Below are 21,771 nucleotides of genomic sequence, written 5' to 3'. Positions count from 1 at the left end.
ATGAGATCTGAGGAAAGTTCCATTACAGAGTGGTGGTGGCACTTTGATGCACCACCCGCTGAAATGCCCTGTGGAGACCCTGGCGCTGGGCACCCACATATTCCACTTCGTCCCCAGCACTTTACTTTAAAGAATTCCAATCATTGGCCAGGCATGTTGCTCACTGAACTATACTGATGCTGGCCACACAATGCTTGTTAACGAACTGACCTGTTGTTTCCCGTGTTCCACTTCCCCTTTAATTTGAATAAAGATGTTATATTTGTTATATATACCACAGATTGTAGTTGAGGCCAGTTCATTGGCTATATTTAAGAGGGAGTTAGATGTGGCCTTTGTGGCTAAAGGGATCGGGGGGTATGGAGAGAAGGCAGGTACAGGATACTGAGTTGGATGATCAGCCATGATCATATTGAATGGTGGTGCAGGCTCGAAGGGCCGAATGGCCTACTCCTGCACCTATTTTCTATGTTTCTATTTGCTATCTCCCAATATAATGGGACCTTTGCCAAATCTAGGCAATTATGTAAAACTAATGAATCCCTTCTTTCACTGGCCACTTACTTGTCCATCCGAGTATGAAGTGCGTCACGACGTGAGACGTCAGCGGACAGTTGGCTCAATGCCCCTGCCCCTACGACTTGCATTTCCCTCCGTTCCTCCCTTCCTTCCCAATGGACAATCGTTTCTGGGATGTTACTTATATCGTCTGCAGTGAAGACTGAAACAAAATGCATGTTTAATTAATCTTGGCCTTGCTTGTGCTGTGATTCTGTGATGTAAAGGAGCATCGTACAGTATCTGGGCTTTAACTATGCTAAAGATAGACACAAAATGTTGGAGTAACTCAGCGGGACAGACAGCATATCTGGATGGAAGGAATGGATGACTTCTCCGGTTGAGACCCTTCTTCAGACTCGACGCAAAATGTCTCATATTCCTTCTATCCAGAGATGCTGCCTGTCCCACTGAGTTAATCCAGCAGTTTGTGTCTATCTTGGGTTTAAACCAGCATCTGCAGTTCCTTCCTACACTTAACTATGCTGTGTTCTTGTGGATGTGGATCGAATGGAACTGATGGAATATTGTGCTCGAGTGATTAGGGAGGCTGGCATTGTGCTTGGATTAACTATTAATCTCAATTGCTATTACCATAGTTAACCTTTGAAACTGTTGTAAATTTTCATCAATTCCTTCGATTTACTGGAAATAAATAACATTTATATTGTGATTTAAAAATCCATGACCATTGCCTGGCAGATGGGAAAGGTTGTGGACTTTGCTGGTTCTGTAATCAGATGGTAAATGATCTCCACATTCTGACAGAGGCATCCATCTAAATATAAATCTCTGAGCAGCCAAAGGAGGTTCGGCATCGCGTGTGGAATCCAACGTCGTCTCTGCTGAGAGGCACCCGTTTCAATAATGTGCGGCGTTCATTCACTGGAGGACAGACCAGACTTGCTGTAAGTACGAGGCGTGGACTAATATCTGTTACGTTGCTGGTGCCTTGCCTACCCGAACCTTGGATAAACATGACTTTGAGGATTTCTGCTGTATTATTAAGTTAGTTAAAAGTCAGCCTGTGTCTATTGAGGTTGTGACGAGATTTGTGCTTGGTCATTTGAGCTTCATTTGAGGCTCAACTGGAGCACAGAGCAGGGGCAGCATTGGAAATGTTTACAGCATGAAGCCCTGTTTGCGATTTAGACTGGGATCAGTTCTGAGCTAATTTTAGTTTTCGGGAAGCTGTTTGAAGAGAGTTATTGTTGGTAAACTGACAGTAACCAGTTGCATCTCTTGGAACCCTACTGCTGATCAGCAGGGTGAGTTGCAACACATACAAAGATAGGACGGTATTCATTGGATGGTATTCATTATTCATCAGAAAACATCCCAAAACGCTTCAACTACATCATGTTGTTATCTTGTCCACAAAGGCAGCCGTTCGTGTGGCTGCATTTGGTCATCATGGGTTCAAGGTTCACTCCAGAGACTTGGAGCCATGTTTAACTGACCCTCGAAGGTACACAAAATGCTGGAGAAACTCAGAGGGTACAGCAGCATCTATGGAGCGAAGGAAATAGGCGACGTTTCGGGCCGAACCCCTTCTTCAGACTGATGGGGGGGGGGGGGGAGAAGGAAGGAAAAAGGGAGGAGGAGGAGCCCGAGGGCGGGGGGATGGGAGGAGACAGCTCGAGGGTTAAGGAAGGGGAAGAGACAGCAAGGGCTAGCAAAATTGGGAGAATTCAACGTTCATGCCATCCGGATGCAAGCAACCCAGGCGGAATATGAGGTGCTGTTCCTCCAATTTCCGGTGTTGCTCACTCTGGCAATGGAGGAGACCCAGGACAGAGAGGTCGGATTTGGAATGGGAGGGGGAGTTGAAGTGCTGAGCCACCGGGAGTTCAGGTAGGTTATCGCGGACTGAGTGGAGGTGTTCGGCGAAACGATCGCCCAACCTCCGCTTAGTCTCCCCGATGTAAATCAGCTGACATCTAGAGCAGCGGATGCAGTAGATGAGGTTGGAGGAGATACAGGTGAACCTTTGTCGCACCTGGAAAGACTGCTTGGGTCCTTGAATGGAGTCGAGGGGGGAGGTGAAGGGACAGGTGTTGCATTTCTTGCAGTTGCAACGGAAAGTGCCCGGGGAGGGGGTGGTACGGGAGGCAAGGGAAGAATTGACAAGGGAGTTGCGGAGGGAGCGGTCTTTGCAGAAGGCAGACATAGGGGGAGATGGGAAGATGTGGCGAGTGGTGGAGTCACGTTGGAGGTGGCGGAAATGGCGGAGGATTATGTGTTGTATTTGTCGGCTGGTGGGGTGAAAGGTGAGGACTAGGGGGACTCTGCCCTTGTTGCGAGTGCGGGGATGGGGAGAGAGAGCAGTGTTGCGGAGTATTGATGAGACCCTGGTGCGAGCCTCATCTATGGTGGCGGAGGGGAATCCCCGTTCCCTGAAGAACGAGGACATTTCCGATGCCCTGGTATGGAACGTCTCATCCTGGGAACAGATGCGGCGTAGGCGGAGGAATTGGGAGTAGGGGATGGAGTCTTTACAGGGGGCAGGGTGGGAAGACGTGTAGTCCAGATAGCCATGTGAGTCAGTTGGTTTGTAGTGTATGTCGGTCAGAAGCCTGTCTCCTGCGATGGAGATGGTGAGGTCAAGGAATGGTAGGGAAGTGTCGGAAATGGTCCAGGTGTATTGGAGTGCCGGATGGAAGTTGGTGGTGAAGTGGATGAAGTCAGTCAGTTGTGTGTGGGTGCAGGAGGTGGCCCCAAAGCAGTCGTCAATGTAACGGAGGTAGAGGTCGGGGATGGGGCCCTGGTACGTATTGAACAAGGATTGTGTGCCCATAGCTACGCCTTGTGTTTGGAGGAAATGGGAGGAGTCAAATGTAAAGTTGTTGGGGATGAGGACCAACTCCACTAGGCGGAGGAGGGTGTCAGTGGCTGGGTATAGGTTGCTCCTCTGGTCGAGGAAGAACCGGAGGGCTTTGAGGCCATCCTGGTGGGGGATGGAGGTGTAGAGTGACTGGACATCCATGGTGAAGATGAGGGGGTGAGGGCCTAGAGAGTGGAATTCGTGGAGGCGGCGGAGAGTGTCTGAGGTGTCTAGAACATAGGTGGGAAGGGATTTGACCAAGAGGGATAGTATGGAGTCAAGGTATGTGGAGATGAGTTCGGTGGGGCACGAACAGGCAGAGACAATGAGTCTGCCGGGAGAGCCGGGTTTGTGGATTTTGGGGAGAAGGTAAAAACGGGCCGTGCGGGGCTGGGGAACGATGAGGTTGGAAGCTTGGTCGGGCAGGGCGTGGGAATTGATGAAGTCGGTGATGGTGCTAGATATGGTGGCCTGGTGCTCGTCAGTGGGGTCATGGTCCAAGGGTAAGTAGGAGGAGGTGTCCGAGAGTTGGCGCGTGGCCTCAGCTTTGTAGAGATCGATGCGCCAGACTACCACGGCACCTCCCTTGTCGGCTGGTTTGATAACCCAATCTGGGTTTTTGCGGAGTGATTCAATGGCAGTGCGTTCAGGGGGGGAGAGATTGGAGTGAGACAGGGGAGTGGAGAAGTTGAGGCGGTTGACGTCGCGGCGGCAGTTCTGGATAAAGAGTTCCAGAGCCGGGACGTTACGAGGGGGGTTCCACGAGGAGGGGGTGCGTTGGAGACGGGAAAAAGGGTCATCATTGGGGGGCGAGGACTCCTTCCCATGGAAGTGCGCTGTGAGGTGGAGGCGACGGTAGAAGCGCTCCTAGTCATGGTGGGCACGGAACTTATTGAGATGGGGACGGAGGGGGGACAAAGGTAAGACCTCTGCTGAGGACAGACCGTTCGGTGTGGGAGAGGGGGAGGTCGGGGGAGATGGTGAACATCCGGCAAGGATGGGAGTGGGGCCAGAGAAAGGCAGGTGGGTGGACTGGGGACGGGGGGATGTGTAGGGGAGGGGCTGTGGGTGTTGGAGGGGTGGTGGGTGGTCAGGGGGTGGGGGGGTGAGAGGGCTGTAATGTGGGTGGGGAAGAGTGGGGGTGACATGGTGGGAGGGGGATAGGGAAGAGTCAGTGGAACAGCCACTGAGGTTAGCAAGGCTGGGCAGACGGGCACTAGGACCCAGTGGAGTTGAGCCCAGGAGAGAAGGAGTGAGCAGCAGTTGAACACTTTAACTGACCCTCAATGTGATACTGTGGGAGGGGCCGTACTGAGATTAGAAGGGGCAACAGAACAGTGGCAGATGGGTTAATGCTGATACATGTGAGGACACTTTGGAAACGCTAATATGGGGTTCACAGAGGCACAGATGTTGGGGGCCAAAGGAGGATTGAGGATTAGTAGGACTTTGTTTCAAAGATATGTGCCAGCACGTTGATAGGCAGGAAAAGAACACATTTGTATTACTTGTCTTCCTTAGCCAATAAAAGCAGGAGGTTATGGTGCAATTTTTTAAAACATTATTATGCCACAACTGGAGTGCGAGAGCATTTGTGGTGACCGCATTATAGATAGGAGGTGATTGCCGTGCACAGGCTGCAGGGGAGCATCAAATTATGTTTCTTTTGAGTGTACTTCAGTTACTAGAGCAGACTGGGGAGTCTGGATTGGTTTCTCTGGGGGTGGAGACCAAGGGGGACCTGATAGAGGTGTACAGAATGATGTGGGGGATTGATAGTGGAAATCTATTCCCCAGAGCAGTGGTGTCCAAAATTAGAGGGCAACTGCCTGGTGCAAGGGTTAAGAGGTTCAGAAGGGATCTGAGAAAGAACTATTTCTCCCAGACGTTGGAATCCGGAATGTATTTTCCTTTCACTTTGATCATAGACCATGTCAGTGCTGACTTTGATGACAAATTAAACTACTCCCATCGGCCTATACATTGTCTGTAACTCCCCAATCCCTGCCTATGCATGTGTCTGCCTCAAAGCCTCTTAAATTTTGCTGCCGTCTCTGCTTCCACCACTTCTCCTGCCAGACATCCACCATTCTCTATACGTTAAAAATAAACTTGCATCACACGTGGCCTTTCAATATTTCCCCTCTGACCGTAAAGCTATGCCCTCTAGTATTTGACATTTACATCCTGGAAAAAGATTCTGACCATCTACTCTATTTATAATTTTATGTACTTTTACTTGGTCCCCCCCCCCCCCAGCTTCCGACGCTCGGGAGAAAACTAGCCAAGTTTGTCCAAACTCTTCTTTTAGCTAATACTTTTAGTTACTTAACTTTTAGTTAATCCAGGCAGCATTCTGGTAAATCTCCTCTGCATCCCCTCCAAAGCTTCCACATCCTTCCTGTAACAGAGCAACCAGAAATGCACACAATTCTCCAAATGTGGCCTAACCAAAGCTTTCTACAGTTGCAACATGACTTCCTGCCTCCCATAATCCAGCTGTTGTTTATCTCAACCTGGACAACACCATGTAATCTTATCAGATATGGTATACGCAGCAACACAGAGTCATGTGAGGCTGGCAATCTGCTCCTAGGCTTTTGCACACTCTCCAGTTCTAGCGTGCCTGTCCTATAGTAACCAGAACTGCACACAGTGTTTCAGGTGTGGTTTATCCAATGTTTTATAAAGTTGAAACATGACATCCCTGCAGTTAGATTCTATCCCACGGCTTCTTCGCCACCTATTGTCCCTGTGCTGCAAGCTTCGGGGATCTGTGGGTGTATCACAAGGTCCCTCTGATCATCACTCCCTAGGGGCGTGCTGTTCACTCTTGATGTCCCACCCTTCTTTGACCTTCCAAGCTGCATCACTCTGCGCCCGTCAGGATAAAAGTTATCTCTGCCACACTTCTCTCAACCTTCAGCTGACAAATATCATGCTGTAGCCTCCCTACCTACAGCACACACATTTTTGTGTAATTTACAAACTTACTAATCATACAGCAAGGGCCCAGCATTGTAAATATAGGTACATCATTGGTCACAGGCATCCAGTCAGACATGCAACCTCCACTACCACCCACTGCCTCCTATCAGTAAGCCAATTTTGTATCCAATTTGCCAGCTTGCCCAGGGAGGTTAGTAAGGCGGTATCTCCCTACAAACAGAGCCTTGCTGACTATTCCTAATCAATCCCGTGTGTAAATGAATGCTGTCCCTTAGTATTTTCCTCACTCCTGTCCTACCATTGTCAGAAATATGATCACTCTCCCCCACACGCTCCCTCGCTGACACTTCCACAGTTGCCTGGCCCCATCTCCCAGGCAAAGTCCAATGAAGCCATGTCTTGAGCATTATTATCTACATCTGCTGGCTGTACTGGAGGAGCCCGTGCGCAGACTCTCCGACCAGGAGGACTCCAGCAGCGGCTCCGAGTCGCCCGTCTTCGAGCAGGGCCGGCGGCCGCCCATATTCAGCAGGATCTCGGTGTCGGAGCGCCCCCCCCCACCCCCCGGTCTCTTCCCCTGTCTCCCACTGAAAAAATTGGACCCAAATTATACTCACTGAATCTACAGCTCTTCGTTCGATTTTTATTTATAGCATTCGGCCTTTGACAAATACCATGATTCCTTGCCTTTTTCGTAATACCAAACTCACTTATCGGTAAATGTTGTCCAGGATTATGCATAAAATGCAGGGTTACGCATTCATTAAATTAAAGGCAGAATTTTCACTGACAATGAATGCAGAGAGGATTCCGAAATCGGAGGTGCAAAGGGACTTGGGAGTGTTGGTGCAGGATTCCCAAAAGGTTCATTTGCAAGTTGAATCGGTCGTAAGGAAGGCAAATGCAATGTTAGTATTTATTTCAAGAGGACTAGAATATAAAAACAGGGATGTAATGCTGAGGCTTTATAAGGCACTGTTCGGACCGTGTTTGGAGTATTGTGAGCAGTTTTGGTCCCCATGTCTGAGGCAGAATGTGCTGACACTGGAGATGGTTCAGAGAACGTTTACGAGAATGATCCTGGGGATGGTTGGGTTAATATATTATGAGCGTTTGATGGCACTGGACCTGTACTCACTGGATTTTAGAAGGATGAGGGGGACCTCATTGAAACTTACCAAATAGTGAAGGGCCTGGATTGAGTGAATGCGGAGAGGATGTTTCCACAAGATGGAGAGTCTAGGGCCAGAGGGGAAAGTCTCAGAATAAGAGGATGTACCTTTAGAAAGGAAATGAAGAGGAAATGATTTTGTCAGTGGGTGGTGAGTCTGTTGAAATCATTGCCACAGACGGCTGTGGAGGCCAAGTCATTGTATATTTTTAAGGCAGAGATTGACAGATATTTGATTAGTAAGGGTGTCGAGGGTTATGGGAAGAAGGCAGGAGAATGGGGTTGAGAGGGAAAGATAAATCAGCTATGATTGAATGGCGGAGTAGACATGATGGGTCAAATGGCCTAATTCTGCTTCGATAACTAATGTGATTTTAAACATGTGAATCATAATCATATGATGTTATTAATGTTGCCTAAGTCAGAGCCTACTTAAGTTGCGACATTGTGGAAACTGCAGATTCCATGCTATTCGGCCTTTGTACAACGAGCTGGATATCTGAGCCGTTCCCACTTCCCATGGTCTCCATCCTGGATGATCCCACAGTTTCCAACTTCCCTCTCATCAAGTCAAGTCAAGTCAAGTCAAGTTTATTTGTCACATACACATACGAGATGTGCAGTGAAATGAAAGTGGCAATGCTCGCGGACTTTTGTGCAAAAGACAAACAACCAAACAACCAAACAAACTATAAACACAATCATAACACACATATTATTTTACATAATAAATAATGGAAGGAAAAATGTTCAGTAGAGTTAGTCCCTGGTGAGTCCAGTGATGTCCTGGACACTAGACATCAGACCCTGAACACCCGACCAATCATGTCCCAGACAGGCACAGTGCACTATAATGCAACAATGTAGAGAGGAAATGTTTATTAATGAACACCAACACGATTAAATGGCATTTTAACAAATAAGGAAGTCTTTCTGTAATCTTAACTGTTGTACCCAGTAATTAATATACTTATTCATTTTTGCAAATTGCCGCAATTAATACATTTGTGATTTGTCCACAACTTGGTTGCAATTTTTAAGAATTTTTATAGTTTTAAGAAGCTATAGTTTGGGTAGGTCTCTGTGTAGAAGCATTAATGGACAGTATGTGCTTGGTTCAATAACTGCCATTTGAATTCTCACATCTGAAATACATTAAGGTTCAAGGTGTACATTTGTAACAGACATAAATATTCTAGGATGCAAGTCAAATCACATTATTACACAGCATTAAGATCTTTTTTTTTTTTTCAATTCAATTCAATTCAATTTATTTGTCATTTGGACCCCTTGAGGTCCAAACGAAATGACGTTTCTGCAGCCATACATTACAAACAAATAGACCCAAGACACAACATAATTTACATAAACATCCATCACATCGCTGTGATGGAAGGCCAAAAAACCTATCTCTCCACTGCACTCTCCCCCTCCGATGTCAAAGTCAAAGCCCCCGGCTGGCGATGGCGATTGTCCCGCGGCCATTAAAGCCACGTCGGGTGGTGCAAGGTCGCACACCGGGTTCTTGATGTTGGAGCCCCCGGCGGGCGCTCGCAGAGTCCCGCGGCCATTCCAAGCCGCGCGGGGCGGTGATGTAAGGCCCCGCTCCAGGAGCTCTTCGACCCCGCAACTCGGGCGGGAGAAGTCGCCGTTGCGGGAGCCCTGAAAAGCGGTCTCCCTCCAGGGACCCGCGGGCTCCCGGTGCCGCCGTCCGCCAGACCCGCAGTTGCAGCCTCCGAATCTCCGGAGGTCGGGCCACAGCAGCGCTCCACCACCGCTCCACCCGCTCCGGACTCGGCCAGCTCCGCGACGGTGAGGTGAGTCGTCGGCACCAGAGCCCCCGGTCTTCCTGTTGGAGGCCGCTCCTCGTTGCAGCCCCAACGACAACGGAGACCCGACAAAGAAAAGGTCGGGTCTCCCGTGCAGGGAGAGATTAAAAGTTACACCCTCCCTCCCATCCCACCCCCACCCCCCCACACACACACCCCAACAAAAAATAACAAAAACTACATAAAAACATAGACAAAAAATAATAAAAACGCAGACGGGCTGCAGAGGCCGCTGCTGACGAGACCGCGCCGCCTACCTTTGATTGCCCAACACTGCCTATCCCAGTGTAATGCAACATCTTAGAGAGAGATGTTTGCACCTTCTAGGCACTATTATCTGGCTCGGAACTAGTCAAAACTCGTCTCAACTAATGAAGTAACATTGACGTAAACACAAGCCGAAAAATAACTGAACAGGCGTCATCGACAGTGAGAGAGTTGCAAGCTTGCCGTCTCCACTGCCCTCTCTACCTGTGTCGCGACTTTCAAGGAACTATGTTTCTGCACTCATAGATCTTTCTGTTCTACAATACTTTCCAGGACCCTACCATTTACTGTAAGTACTGCAGTAAGTAAGTACTGCATTTCTTTGAATTAAACTCCATCTGTCATTCCTTGGCCCAGCCCTGTTGATTAAGTTCCCATTGTAATCATAGATAACCTTCTTCATTGTCCACGATATCGGCTTAAACCCTGGTGTTAATAGACTAGTGAACGAACCTCTCATCAACTAAGGGTGTAATCCTGATCTCCCAACCTACTTAATTGCGGCCCTGCAGCTTATTTTATCTACACAAGTTTCTCTGTTACTGTAGCTATAAAGCTGTAACACTATATTCTGCACTGTGGTATTTTGTCACTAGAAGGTGGTTCCACTGAACCTGGTACTGAACAATAGATCAAGAGATTCTGAGAAATAGTAGGAAGCAGGAGAGCAACAAACAAGGGGACAGAGCTACAAAACAAGGGGCAATTATTTAAAACTGAGATACGTAGAAATGTTTTCTCTCTGAGGATGATGATACTCTGGAATTCTCTGCTCCCGAGGGTGGTGAATCTCTGGAATTCTCTGCTCCCGAGGGTGGGGAATCTCTGGAATTCTCTGCTCCCAAGGGTGGTCAATCTCTGGAATTCTCTGCTCCTGAGCATTGTGGAGGCTGGATCATGAGGCCAGTGTAGATTTGAATAAATATTTCAAAGATTGAGAATTTGACAGTGATGGAGAATTGGCACAGGAGAGAAGTTGAGGCCAGCATGGATTGGTTGTGATCACATTGAATGTTGGGACAGGTTCTTGTGGCCGCCTCCTACTCCTGGTTTCTTGTGTTGTTGTGACAGGATCTTGGAGATTACAAGCACAGACCTTCAATTGAGCACGACAGATGAATGCTAAAATATGGCAGGATGTCTTTTCATATCCAAAGTAGTGTAGAAGAAGATAGAATCTATGTTGGAATTGTTAAGAGGGAACACAACTTGAGTATTGCATGCAGTTCTGGTCCCATATTACAGAGAAGGTATGATTATACTGGAGAGAGTGCAGAGGAAATTTAAATGTTGCCAAGGTTATAGCCTGGTTGGAATTGTTTTCTTTGCAACAGTTGAAGGTGAGAGGGAAAATTTGAGGTGTATAAAAATTATGAGGATATGTAAGATAAATAGGGAGTTCTTTCTCTTGAGCAGGCATGATAAAAATCAAGGAGGCAGATTAAATTAGTAGTTTGATTAGAGCGGAGATGAGGCTTTTTTCATTGAGAGTTTAGGTTAGTTTATTATTGCAATGTGTACTGAGGTACAGTGAAATGCTTTTGTTCGCGTGCTATCCAGTCAAAGAAAAGACAATCAAGTTGCCCACAGTGCGCAGGTAAAGGGTAAAGAGAGGGTGATAAGGCTCTAGAACTCGGGTCTGAAAGGGCAGGGCTGCGTTGTGCTGCGCAGCTGAAGAGCGGTGACCTGCAGGGCGAGAGACCGAAGGCTGCAAGGTGTGACGAGGTGGGCAGCAGGTTCTCAACGGGCAAGACCAACTGGAGGAGGGCAGGCTGAAGTTAGAACAGGGGAGGCCGTTGGGTCTGCTCTGCCATCCTACATCGTGGTCCAGCTACCATCAGTGCTTTCAGTGTTACCAGACCCTTTCAATATCCAGGAGTCCGTTGATCAGTGTGGAGCGGTCCGTGACCGAGCTCCAAAGTGCTCCAGAGCAGAGAAAGGTCCACCTTTCTTTGGATGAAGAACTAGTTCCTCACTTTAGTCCTGCATGTCCAGTTGGTGACGCTGCTTCCAGCCTCCACCACTTGGGAACGTTTCCTCTCCTTATCTGCCAGGTCATGCCCAAGACATTCAGTGGAGCTTGCCACGTGATAAACGGGATGGGCAGCTGTGTTGTAAATGCTCTCAGAGTTCATGAGCTTACTCCATGGTTGTCATTTTAACTGTAATATTCCAAGGAGGAAGGGCCCGGAGGTGCTGCTAATTTCACACAGTTGCCCCACTCCCCAGAATGATATTGGTGGGCCGGGGTGGATCACATTATCTACGTTATGGCTTCCCTCAGATTGAAAACCCTCTAAAGTAAAGTGGGAGGTACATTATCTCTGCATTAAGCCGTACCTTAAAGCTCTCTTCATGGTTGTAGAGGACAGGCGGGGTGACGTGGAATCTTGCATCAGTTCCATGCGGGGCGAGGTGGAACCACAGCCATACTGACTGGTCAGCGGGTGATGTCTGCCTTGGTGTGTGTGTGTGTGTGTGTGTGTGTGTGTGAGGATCTCTCTTTCAATGGGTGTGCTTTCTGAAGTTCGACTGGAGACGAATGGTTAACCATGGGTTCAATCAGCTTTCCATCTGCCATCTCATTTTAAATCCAGTTTAATTGGATTATAAATTTAATGGGGCTTAACGTTGATGGTTAAATAATCCACAGACTGTTTACAACTGCAAAGGTCAGTGCATGGATGGTAAATTATCATTGGGAAGTAAGTCAGCTTTTTCAATTTCCATCCCATTCAGGGAGATGTACTAGACTTAGAGTCATAGAGTGATACAGTGTGAAAACAGGCCCTTCGGCCCAATTCGCCCACACCGGCCAACAATGTCCCAGCTACACTAGTCCACTTGCCTACGCTTGGTCCATATCCCTCCAAACCTGTCCTGTCTAACTATTTCTTAAACGATGGGATAGTCCCAGCCTCAACTACCTCCTCTGGCAGCTTGTTCCATACACCCACCACCCTTTGTGTGAAAAAGTTACCCCTCAGATTCCTATTAAATCTTTCCCCCTTCACCTTGAACCTCTGTCCTCTGGTCCTTGATTCCCCTACTCTGGGCAAAAGACGCCGTACATCTACTAGATCTATTCCTTTCATGATTGTGTATACCTCTATAAAGCCTCCCCTCATCCTCCTGTGCTCCATGGAATAGAGACCCAGCCTACATGACCTCTCCCTATAGCTCACACCCTCTAGTCCTGGCAACATCCTTGTAAATCTTTTCTGAACCCTTTCAAGTTTGACAATATCTTTCCTGTAACACGGTGCCCAGAATTGATCACAATATTCTAAATGCAGTCTCACCAACGTCTTATACAACTGCAACATGACCTCCCAACTTCTATACTCAATACTCTGACTGATGAAGGCCAAAGTGCCAAAAGCCTTTTTGGCTACCTTATCTACCTTCAACTCGACCTTCAAGGAAACCATGCACGTGTACTCCAAGATCCCTCTGCTCCACAACATACCGAGAAGTCTACCATTTACTGTGTAGGTCCTGCCCTTGTTCGACGTCCCTAGATGCAACACCTCACGCTTTTCTGTATTAAATTCCATCAACCATTCCTCCGCCCACCTGGCCAATCGATCCAGATCCTGCTGCAATCTTTCACAACCATCTTCACTATCTGCAAAACCACTAACTTTTGTATCATCAGCAAACTTGCTAATCTTGCCCTGTATGTTCTCAACTACATCATTTACGTAGATGACAAACAGTAACGGGCCCAACACCGAACCCTGAGGCACACCACTAGTCACAGGCCTCCAGTCCGAGAAGCAACCTTCCACAATCACCCTCTGCTTTCTTCCATTGAGCCAATTTACTATCCATTCAGCTATCTCTGCTTGAATTCCATGCGATCTAGCCTTCCAGAGCAGCCTACCATGCGGAACCTTGTTGAATGCCTTACTGAAATCCATGTACACAACATCTACAGCTCTGCCCTCGACCTTCCACGTACAAAACCATGCTGAATATCCCTAATCGGCCCTTGCCTGTATAACCTATCCCTCAGAATACTTTCCAGCAACTTACCAATACAGTTGTTAAGCTCACCATCCAATAGTCCCCAGCATTTTCCCTGCAGCCCTTCTTAAAAAGAGGCACAACATTTGCCACCCTCCAGTCTTGCTTTTCCATTAACGATAATCAAACAAGACAAGATAATCAAAATCATTATTTTTTGCACAATCATGTGATAAGAACATCTAAATTATCTATATTTTGTGTTATTGTCTATCCATGATCAATATTTTCATACTAAACCTGACTAAAATCTAGAAACTATGTACTGTGGAAGTTTTCAATCAGATATTTAGTATGAAAATATTGACCATGGATAGACAATAACACAAAATATAGATTAGATGTTCTTATGAAATGATTGTGCAAAAAAAATAATGAATTTGATTATCTTGAGAGTGGATTGTGATAGATCGGAATGTGGCCGCTGCCATGATTTAAGCCCCGCGATTTTGGCAGGCAAGGCACGGCCGATATGGGGTCCTAAATAACATATTTTGCACCATCAGATTAAAATGAAACCACACCAAAAAACAAGGTAAGATGTTAAATAAACGACATACCTTTTGTTTTGTCCTGATGTGGTAGTCCTTGATGTTGATTTTGATCCGTGACATTGAAGTTGCGTTTAACTTCAATCCAGCGATGCAATGCACCAGCAACTTAAAACAAATTTTTATCATTAACTTGTAGTCCGAGCAAATACCTCTCCGACAACCAATACAAACCTGCATTTTAATCCTGCCCCCCCCTCCCCCAGCCTCCGGAATCGCCTGCACATGCAGTGGGCAGATCTGGAGTGCCGCTGATGGTCGGTTTGTACCTTGTTCTGGTCGCCGCTGGATTTTCAAAAGTCGCTTAAGTGGGACAGGCTCATTATGCACTTTCACTGTGAAAATTTAGGGCAACGTTTCAGCAAAAGGACTTCAATCCCTTAAAATAAGGCACTGATTTTTCACAACAGTGAGCTTACATCAACAACTGTTGGTGCAGAAGAAACTCCTGAAAATCATTGACAAATCTGTTTACTAATCGTATATCCATGCACGTTACAATATTGTTTCTCATACATTTTAAAAAGTGATTTTTTAATTATTTGCTGATGTTTTTTTTCACACGGGGATTTTGAGTTGTGGGAAAATTGTTGAATTGGTACTGTCCATCTGTAATGACCGGGTGAGGGCAGAATCGTGTCCTTAAGGAGCAAGTGTTACTCAGCTCAGTAGACTTCCTATTCACAGTCCACTCATCGAATGATGAGTATTGATTGTTTCCAAACCCACAAATATTTCTGCTACTTTACCAGATAGTTGCAACTGTTGCACAATAATATTCTAATTTAAAAATAATTCCCTCAATCCAGTTCAGATCTCACTTCAGTTTATTCTATAGTTTACATGCACAAATTGACTATTATAATTGTAATCTTTTTTAGAATCACAAATCAGATCATGAGAGAGTGGATGGACAGGTTCGTTCACTCATCTTTGGACTAAGATGACGACGGTTGGTTGGAAGAAGTGATTATGACTCAGCGCGAGCTCAGACAAGGAAGATCACATTATTTCTTCCGGAGAGCTCTTTAAAACAAGTCGGACGACTGACTTTCCTGAATGTGTGTGTTTCAATATTCATGGTACATGGAACCTTGGATGCAGTTTCAAAATTGAGCCAATATGTCGAAAGGTGAGTCTTTTTATTATGACTATGGAATAGTACAGCACTGGACAGGTCCTTCAGCCCACGTTGTTTGTGCTGGACATGATGCCAAGTTAAACTGATCCCTTCTGCCTGCATGTGACCCAGGGGCAAATAGAGTGCAGAGGTGGAGAACTCCTGCCTCTGGTCATTTGCCACAGGGATTGGGGTAAACTGGGTGCTGATGCCACTGATAGAGATTAGCAGTCCACGGACATGGCTCTGCCCCATGGTCTCTGCTGGTGTTACAGACAAGGTTATGTCCAAGGTAGGCACCTAGGTATGGGGCATCACAGTGGTGCAGCAGTAGAGTTGCTGCTTTACAGAGTCAGATACCCGGGTTCGATCCTGACTACAGGTGCTGTATGTACGGAGATTGTACGTTCTCCCTGTGACTGCATGGGTTTTCTCCGGGTGTTCCGATTTCCTCCCACAATCCAAAGATGTGCAGGTTTGTAGGTTAATTGGCTTCTGTAAATTGGAAATTGCCCCTAGTGGGTAGGATAGTGCTAGTGTACGAGGTAATTGCTGGTTGGCACGGACTTGGTGGGCCGAAGGGCCTGTTTCTGCATTGTATTTCTTTCAGATACAGGGAATGCTATAAACTGTTTGAATGTTGGCAACCCAGTAGCCAAATAATAGTACTGCTCTCACTGTATTCCAGTAATTTGCAACAGATATTGGGAACCAGTCAGAGATTGGGATGAAACCTGTGACCAGTTTGTGTCCATGTTTGCAGTACTTTGCAGGCCAGGTTTGCAGTACTTTGCAGTTACCTCCAGACTGCTGAGCGTTAAGCAGTGCTCATGCCTCTGCCTGCAAGGTGTGGCTCTGACCCGGTCTTTCATGAAAATAACAATCCTCCCACATTCTCCGCTGCAGTCAATAAACTGGCGGTGTTCAGAAGACCACTGTGAAGTCTGAGGATAATGATCCATTGATGCGGTGGTCTTTCTGGGACCAAGTTGAATTTGATTTGGTATGTAGGAAACTGCAGATGCCAGTTTAAATCGAAGATAGACAAAATGCTGGAGTAACTCAGCGGGACAGGCAGCATCTCTGGAGAGAAGGAATGGGTGACGTTTCAGGTCGAGACCCTACTTCAGACTGATGTCAGGGGAGCAGGTGGGACAGAGATAGTAGTCAGAGACAGTAAGGCTGGTAGGAGAACTGGGAAGAGGGGAGGGGGGGATGGAGAGAGAGAGAGGGAAAGCAAGGGCTATTTGAAGTTAGAGAAGTCAATGTTCATACTGCTAGGGTGTAAGCTACCCAAGCAAAATATTTACTGTTCCTCCAATTTGCGCTGGGCCTCAACTCTGACAATGGAGGAGGCCGAGGACAGAAAGGTCACATTGGGAATGGGAGGGGGAGGTAAAGTGCTGAGCAACTGGGAGATCAGGTAGGTTAAGGCGGATTTGGGATTATGTTTAAGGGGCCAGCTGTTCTATCAGGAACCATCGTAATCAGGAACCAGGAGCCATGTAGAACGGAGATGAGGAAAAAACTTTTTCCACACAGAGTTGTGAGTCTGGAATTCTCTGCCTCAGAAGACGGTGGAGGCCGGTTCTCTGGATGCTTTCAAGAGAGAGTTAGATAGAGCTCTTGAAGATAGTGGAGTCGGGAGATATGTGGAGAAGGCAGGAACGGGGTACTGATTGTGGATGATCAGCCATGATTACATTGAATGGTGGTGCTGGCTCGAAGGGCCGAATGGCCTATTCCTGCACCTATTGTCTATCGTAAAATGATCTCACAGGAGGGCATGCAGCCCATTGTGGCTGTACTGGCTCTTTAAGAACATTCCATTAGCTGCATGGACATAAAGGTTAGAATGGGAAGGGGAGCTCCAGCAGGCCTTGGCGGTCAGAACACGTGTTCAGCAAAATGGCGTGACCTCCACTATTACCAGAGTGATGCCGCATGCAAACTGGAAGAACAGCACCTCATATTCCTCTTGGGTAGCTTACAACGTGCCTTTATCAACATTCAATTCAACAATGTCAAGTAATGCATTTCCCCCACCATCTCTCTCTTTCCCCCCCCCCCCCCCCCCCCCAGTCACCCTGCCCAGTTCCCATCCAATGTCTGAACTGGACATCATGCTACCTTATGTCAACATCATAACGTGCCAACTCTTATCTGCTTGATTGTAACTCGTATCCTTCCATTCCCTGCATATCCATGTGCCTATCCAAAGTTCTCTCAAATGCCACTAACATATCTGCCTCAAACACCACCTCCAGCAGCGCCTTTCAGGCACCCACTGCTCTCTGTACAGTCCAGAACAGGGCACCATGGTGAGAAGGAATGCTGATTATGAACAAATAACCGGGAAACCTTCTGGCGCCACATGCCAATGAAAATGCAAACAGGGAGCTGCAGCAGATTAATGTTTGGCATAAAGCTGCAGGCTCTAAAGGTGTTCAGACCTGCTCTGGAGGAAGGCAGACCTGCTAAGGAGGACAGATGGGCTATTGTTCGAGCTTTTACGCTGAATTGATAGAGGGGAAGTCACCAGCATATTGCATTAGAAAAGATGAAAAAGGTGTACAAACAATGGGGTGCTGTACATTGATCTTCCTGATGCGCCACATTGACCCGAGGCGCCCCTCATATTAACAAAACCACTGACTGAGTTTGAGCAGCCGAGGTACTTGCCACTTGTTCCCTCCTCGTCCACATGAAGTGTCCTGAAGTCCCCACAGTGCAGGAGTTGAACCTGTACAGCCCGGCTCATTCATTGTGATGTGAGCAACCTCTCTTCACTTTTAGCAATACTTATCATATTTCTATCCTGATTCAAGTGCTTCTGCCCTTTGTTGTGTGTTTTTAAGCTGGAGTTTAAATTAGTGACACCACCTTCTCATACAAACCAAGCACTCTAGTTAAACGGTTCAAATCTAAGTTTGGTTTGAAACCTGCAGCCTGCGTCAACAATCATTTTATTTAAATGCCAAAACTTTACCTCTTCACCAAATTCCTACACCCACTTAAGAGCTGAAGAAGAGTCCCAACCTGAAATGTCATCTGTCCATTCCTTCCACAGATGCTGCCTGACCTGCTGAGTTCCTTCTGCATTTTGTATTTTGTTCAGGATTCCAGCATCCACAATCTCTTGTGTCTCCCGCACTCACTTGCTTTCTCTTAAAGTTGTATTTGGTTAATGCTCCACGCACTCTGTCAAAACACTCTAGAATTTGCTACAGTTATATCAAGCTTCATACTATGTAGGAATTACTTTGGAGTCAAACTGGGGAAGCACGGTTTACTGGTTGCGTAACCTCTGCAGTATAGAACTCAGGCCACTGAGTGGCATGATTCAGCTGGGTTTAGGCACACCATTCCTGTTGACAAAAAGCATTGCATCTTCCCACTCAGTGTGTGGCACCACCTGTGGCTAACCAAGGTGTAGAAACCTCATCAGGACCCAGACATCTCTTTTATTTCCCATACTCGCGTGGCCATGGCAATTTATTTACCTGTCTGCACTCCATACTATCAATGTATTTCAGACCATGTCCTTCCCCTTGGTGACTGCAGACCAGGATTCTCCAACCAGGACTCCCCTGACTCTCAGTCTGAAGAAGGGTCTCGACCTGAAACGTCACCTATTCCTTTCTCCAGAGATGCTGTCTGACCCACTGAGTTACTCCAGCTTTTTGTCTGTCCAGCATATTCATTCAGGAACCTCACACACATCCCTGGCTCCCATATAGATTGCCGCTCTCTTCCTAATGGAACATTCTTTTTGCAAGCTATCCTTTCTGCTTCTAGACTTATATTTGTTTCTCCTTAATCGTACCTGCCAAGGATACTTCGTGGCCTCTTTCTGCCCTCCTAACTTTAGGTATTCTTCAGCACCTTGCTATTCCTCAAAGGACATGCCTATACCTGTCCTGGGCTTCCTTTTGTTTCCTGATCAAACCTTCAATGATAGTTTTCATCCAAAATTCCCTAATCTTGCTAATTTACCCTTTCACTCTCACTGGAACATGCCGGCCTCAGCTCCTGCCCAAAAATCTCTTCTTTGTCCAATATTGTTTTACCCACAAGCATCTTCCCCCAATCCATCCTCGCCTGGTGCTGTCAAGATCATCTTCCACCAATTTATGGCCTTAATCCAAGGAAGATAAATAGAAACTGACAGGATTATATCACTGTCCCCAAGTGTCCCCTGACCCACCATGACCTAAGGTCAATCTCAACATTTCTCTGGTACAACTAACTAAAAGTTGTCTGAAAAAGCTTAAGCTTTGGATGCACTTAACAAATTATGCCCCATTTGAACCCCTTACATTAAGGCAATTGTGGTCAATACGAGGAAAATTGTAATTCCGTTACTGTAACTCTTTTACCCCTTTCTGTAACGTGTTTACATATCTGTTCCTCTAATTCCTGACTATTAGTTATAACACAGTGATCATCCCTCTCCTACTCCTGTTCTACCCACGTGGTCCTATTGGATTACTGAGCCTGGATGTTCTCTCCACACGGGGCCGTGATGTACTCCCTGATCAATAGTGTGACTCCCCCATCTCTTGCAGCCCCCTCAGTCACATCTATGCCCCAGGACATTGAGCTGCTAGTCCTGCCCTATATGTCTGTACCGCGGGGCATTGAGCTGCCAGTCCTGCCCTATATGTCTGTACTCATGGGCATTGAGGTGCCAGTCCTGCCCTATATGTCTGTACCCCAGGACATTAGGCTGCCTTTCCCTCAGCCATAGTTCCGTGACTTGCCATTCCATGTGCTGATCCATGTTGCAAGCCCACTTGACTTGCTGTGAGGATCCTTACATCACGGTCACTACAACTGCATCTGCCAGCCCACCCCCCCTGCTCCCTCACCTGCCTCTGGCTGTTCTGCGCACTGGGCCTGCCTAATTTATTGTCTGTATTTGAGTCAATCTCACTGTCTGCCACACTACTCCATTCCCCCCACACTCTTTCCTGCTTCGTCCCCTCGCAAGTGAGAGGCTTTTACAGGTGAGATAGGGGGAGCTGTAGGTCAGTGTGTTCCTGTTGGAGTGACAGACATGACTGGCAGGTGCAAGGAACCCAGTGTGATGAGAGATATTGACAACCTGGTCAAGAAAAAGGAGTCATGGGCCAGGTAAAGGCAGCTTAGGTCAAGTGAATGCCTTGGGTAGTGGGTGTGTCTATGTGTATCTTAAGGGAAAATGAGTAACTAGAGAGAATAGGGCCTCTAAAAGATCAACAAGGTTGTCTATGTGTGGAGTTACAGGAAGTAGCCTAGGTGTAAAATGAACTTTTCTCATCTACTTACCGTGGAGAAAGGTGCGGATGCTAGAGAACTTGGATGTCATTAATAGTTACATCTGGAAGAAAGTCCACATTATAGAAGAAGAACCGCTGGAGGTTTTAAAATGCATAAAGGTGGATAAATCTCTGGTACCTGATCAAATGTATCCGAGGACTTTGTGGGAAGGTGGGGTTTAAATTGCTGGGGCCCTGGCAGAGATAATTGTATCATCAGTAGTCATGGGTTCCAGGAAACTGGAGGGTTGCTAATGTTACACCTTTATACAAGTCGGGCTGCAAAGAAAAGCCTCTGAACTACAGCCTTGCTTCAGTGCTGTTGGTTTATTGTCATCTGTACCGAGACAGAGTTTGTGTGCTCTCCAGTCAAATTGTGCTGTGCGTGGCTACACTCCAACCATACACAAGTACAACAGGCAGCGCAAAGAGAAATATACCAGGTGAGAAATAATGACAGATTTAGATTTAGAATAGAGGTTAAAAGAGTGGGAGATTGTCGGGGCTGGTAGCTTCTCTCCCGGAATCAGCTGGCAGCCGCTGGTGCCATCTGGAGGTCAGTATGCTTTTGGAAGCACCTATCCATGTTCCAGAGATACTGCCTGATTGATGCTGCTGAGCTATTCCAGCTCTTTCTGTCCTTTGTAAACCAGCATCTGCAATTGGTTTACAAAAAAAGCCCTGCTGAGTAACTCAGTGGAGCATGTGGATAGGCTTAGTTTGGTTTATTATTATCACGTGTACCAAGGTGCAGTGAGAAGCTTTTGTTTGCATGTTATTCAAAGAAAATTACAATCAAGCCACCCAGAGTGCACAGATAAAGGTTACAACATTTAGTTCCAAGATTAAAGATAGTTCAAGGTCTCCAGTGATGGGAGGTCAGGACCACTCTCTAGCTGATGGAGGACAGTTCATTTGCCGGTTAACAACTGGGAAGAAACTGTCCTTGAGTCTGGTGGTATGCATTTTCAAATTTCTGTACCCCTTGCCTGATGGGAGAACAGGGAGTAACCGGGGGTGAGATTGGCACTTAATTATGCTGGTGGCCATGCCAAGGCAGTGTGTAGAGGAGATGGAGTCAATGGAAGGGAGGTTGGTCTGCACGATGATCTGGGCTACGTCAACAACTCTGCAATTTCTTGTGGTCTTGGATGGAGCCGTTCCCAAACAATG

The 21,771-nt window shown here is 46.8% G+C and overlaps 1 protein-coding gene across 1 annotated transcript in view; it reads left to right on the top strand.

Moving 5' to 3' along the window:
* Nucleotides 1-21,771, top strand: part of LOC129704630 (6-phosphofructo-2-kinase/fructose-2,6-bisphosphatase 4-like) — a 56,099-nt gene that overhangs the window by 2,392 nt on the left and 31,936 nt on the right. Inside the window, 2 exon segments of the mRNA XM_055647885.1 lie at nt 1,327-1,466; nt 15,060-15,310. Of these exon segments, the coding sequence (XP_055503860.1) occupies nt 15,301-15,310 (10 nt within the window). The 5' untranslated portion in view covers nt 1,327-1,466; nt 15,060-15,300.

This window comes from Leucoraja erinacea, chromosome 16 (assembly GCF_028641065.1).
Source record: "Leucoraja erinacea ecotype New England chromosome 16, Leri_hhj_1, whole genome shotgun sequence".
Taxonomy (NCBI): Eukaryota; Metazoa; Chordata; class Chondrichthyes; order Rajiformes; family Rajidae; genus Leucoraja; species Leucoraja erinaceus.
Note: the sequence above shows the minus strand (reverse complement) of the source record. Positions and strands in the feature narration are given on the sequence as shown.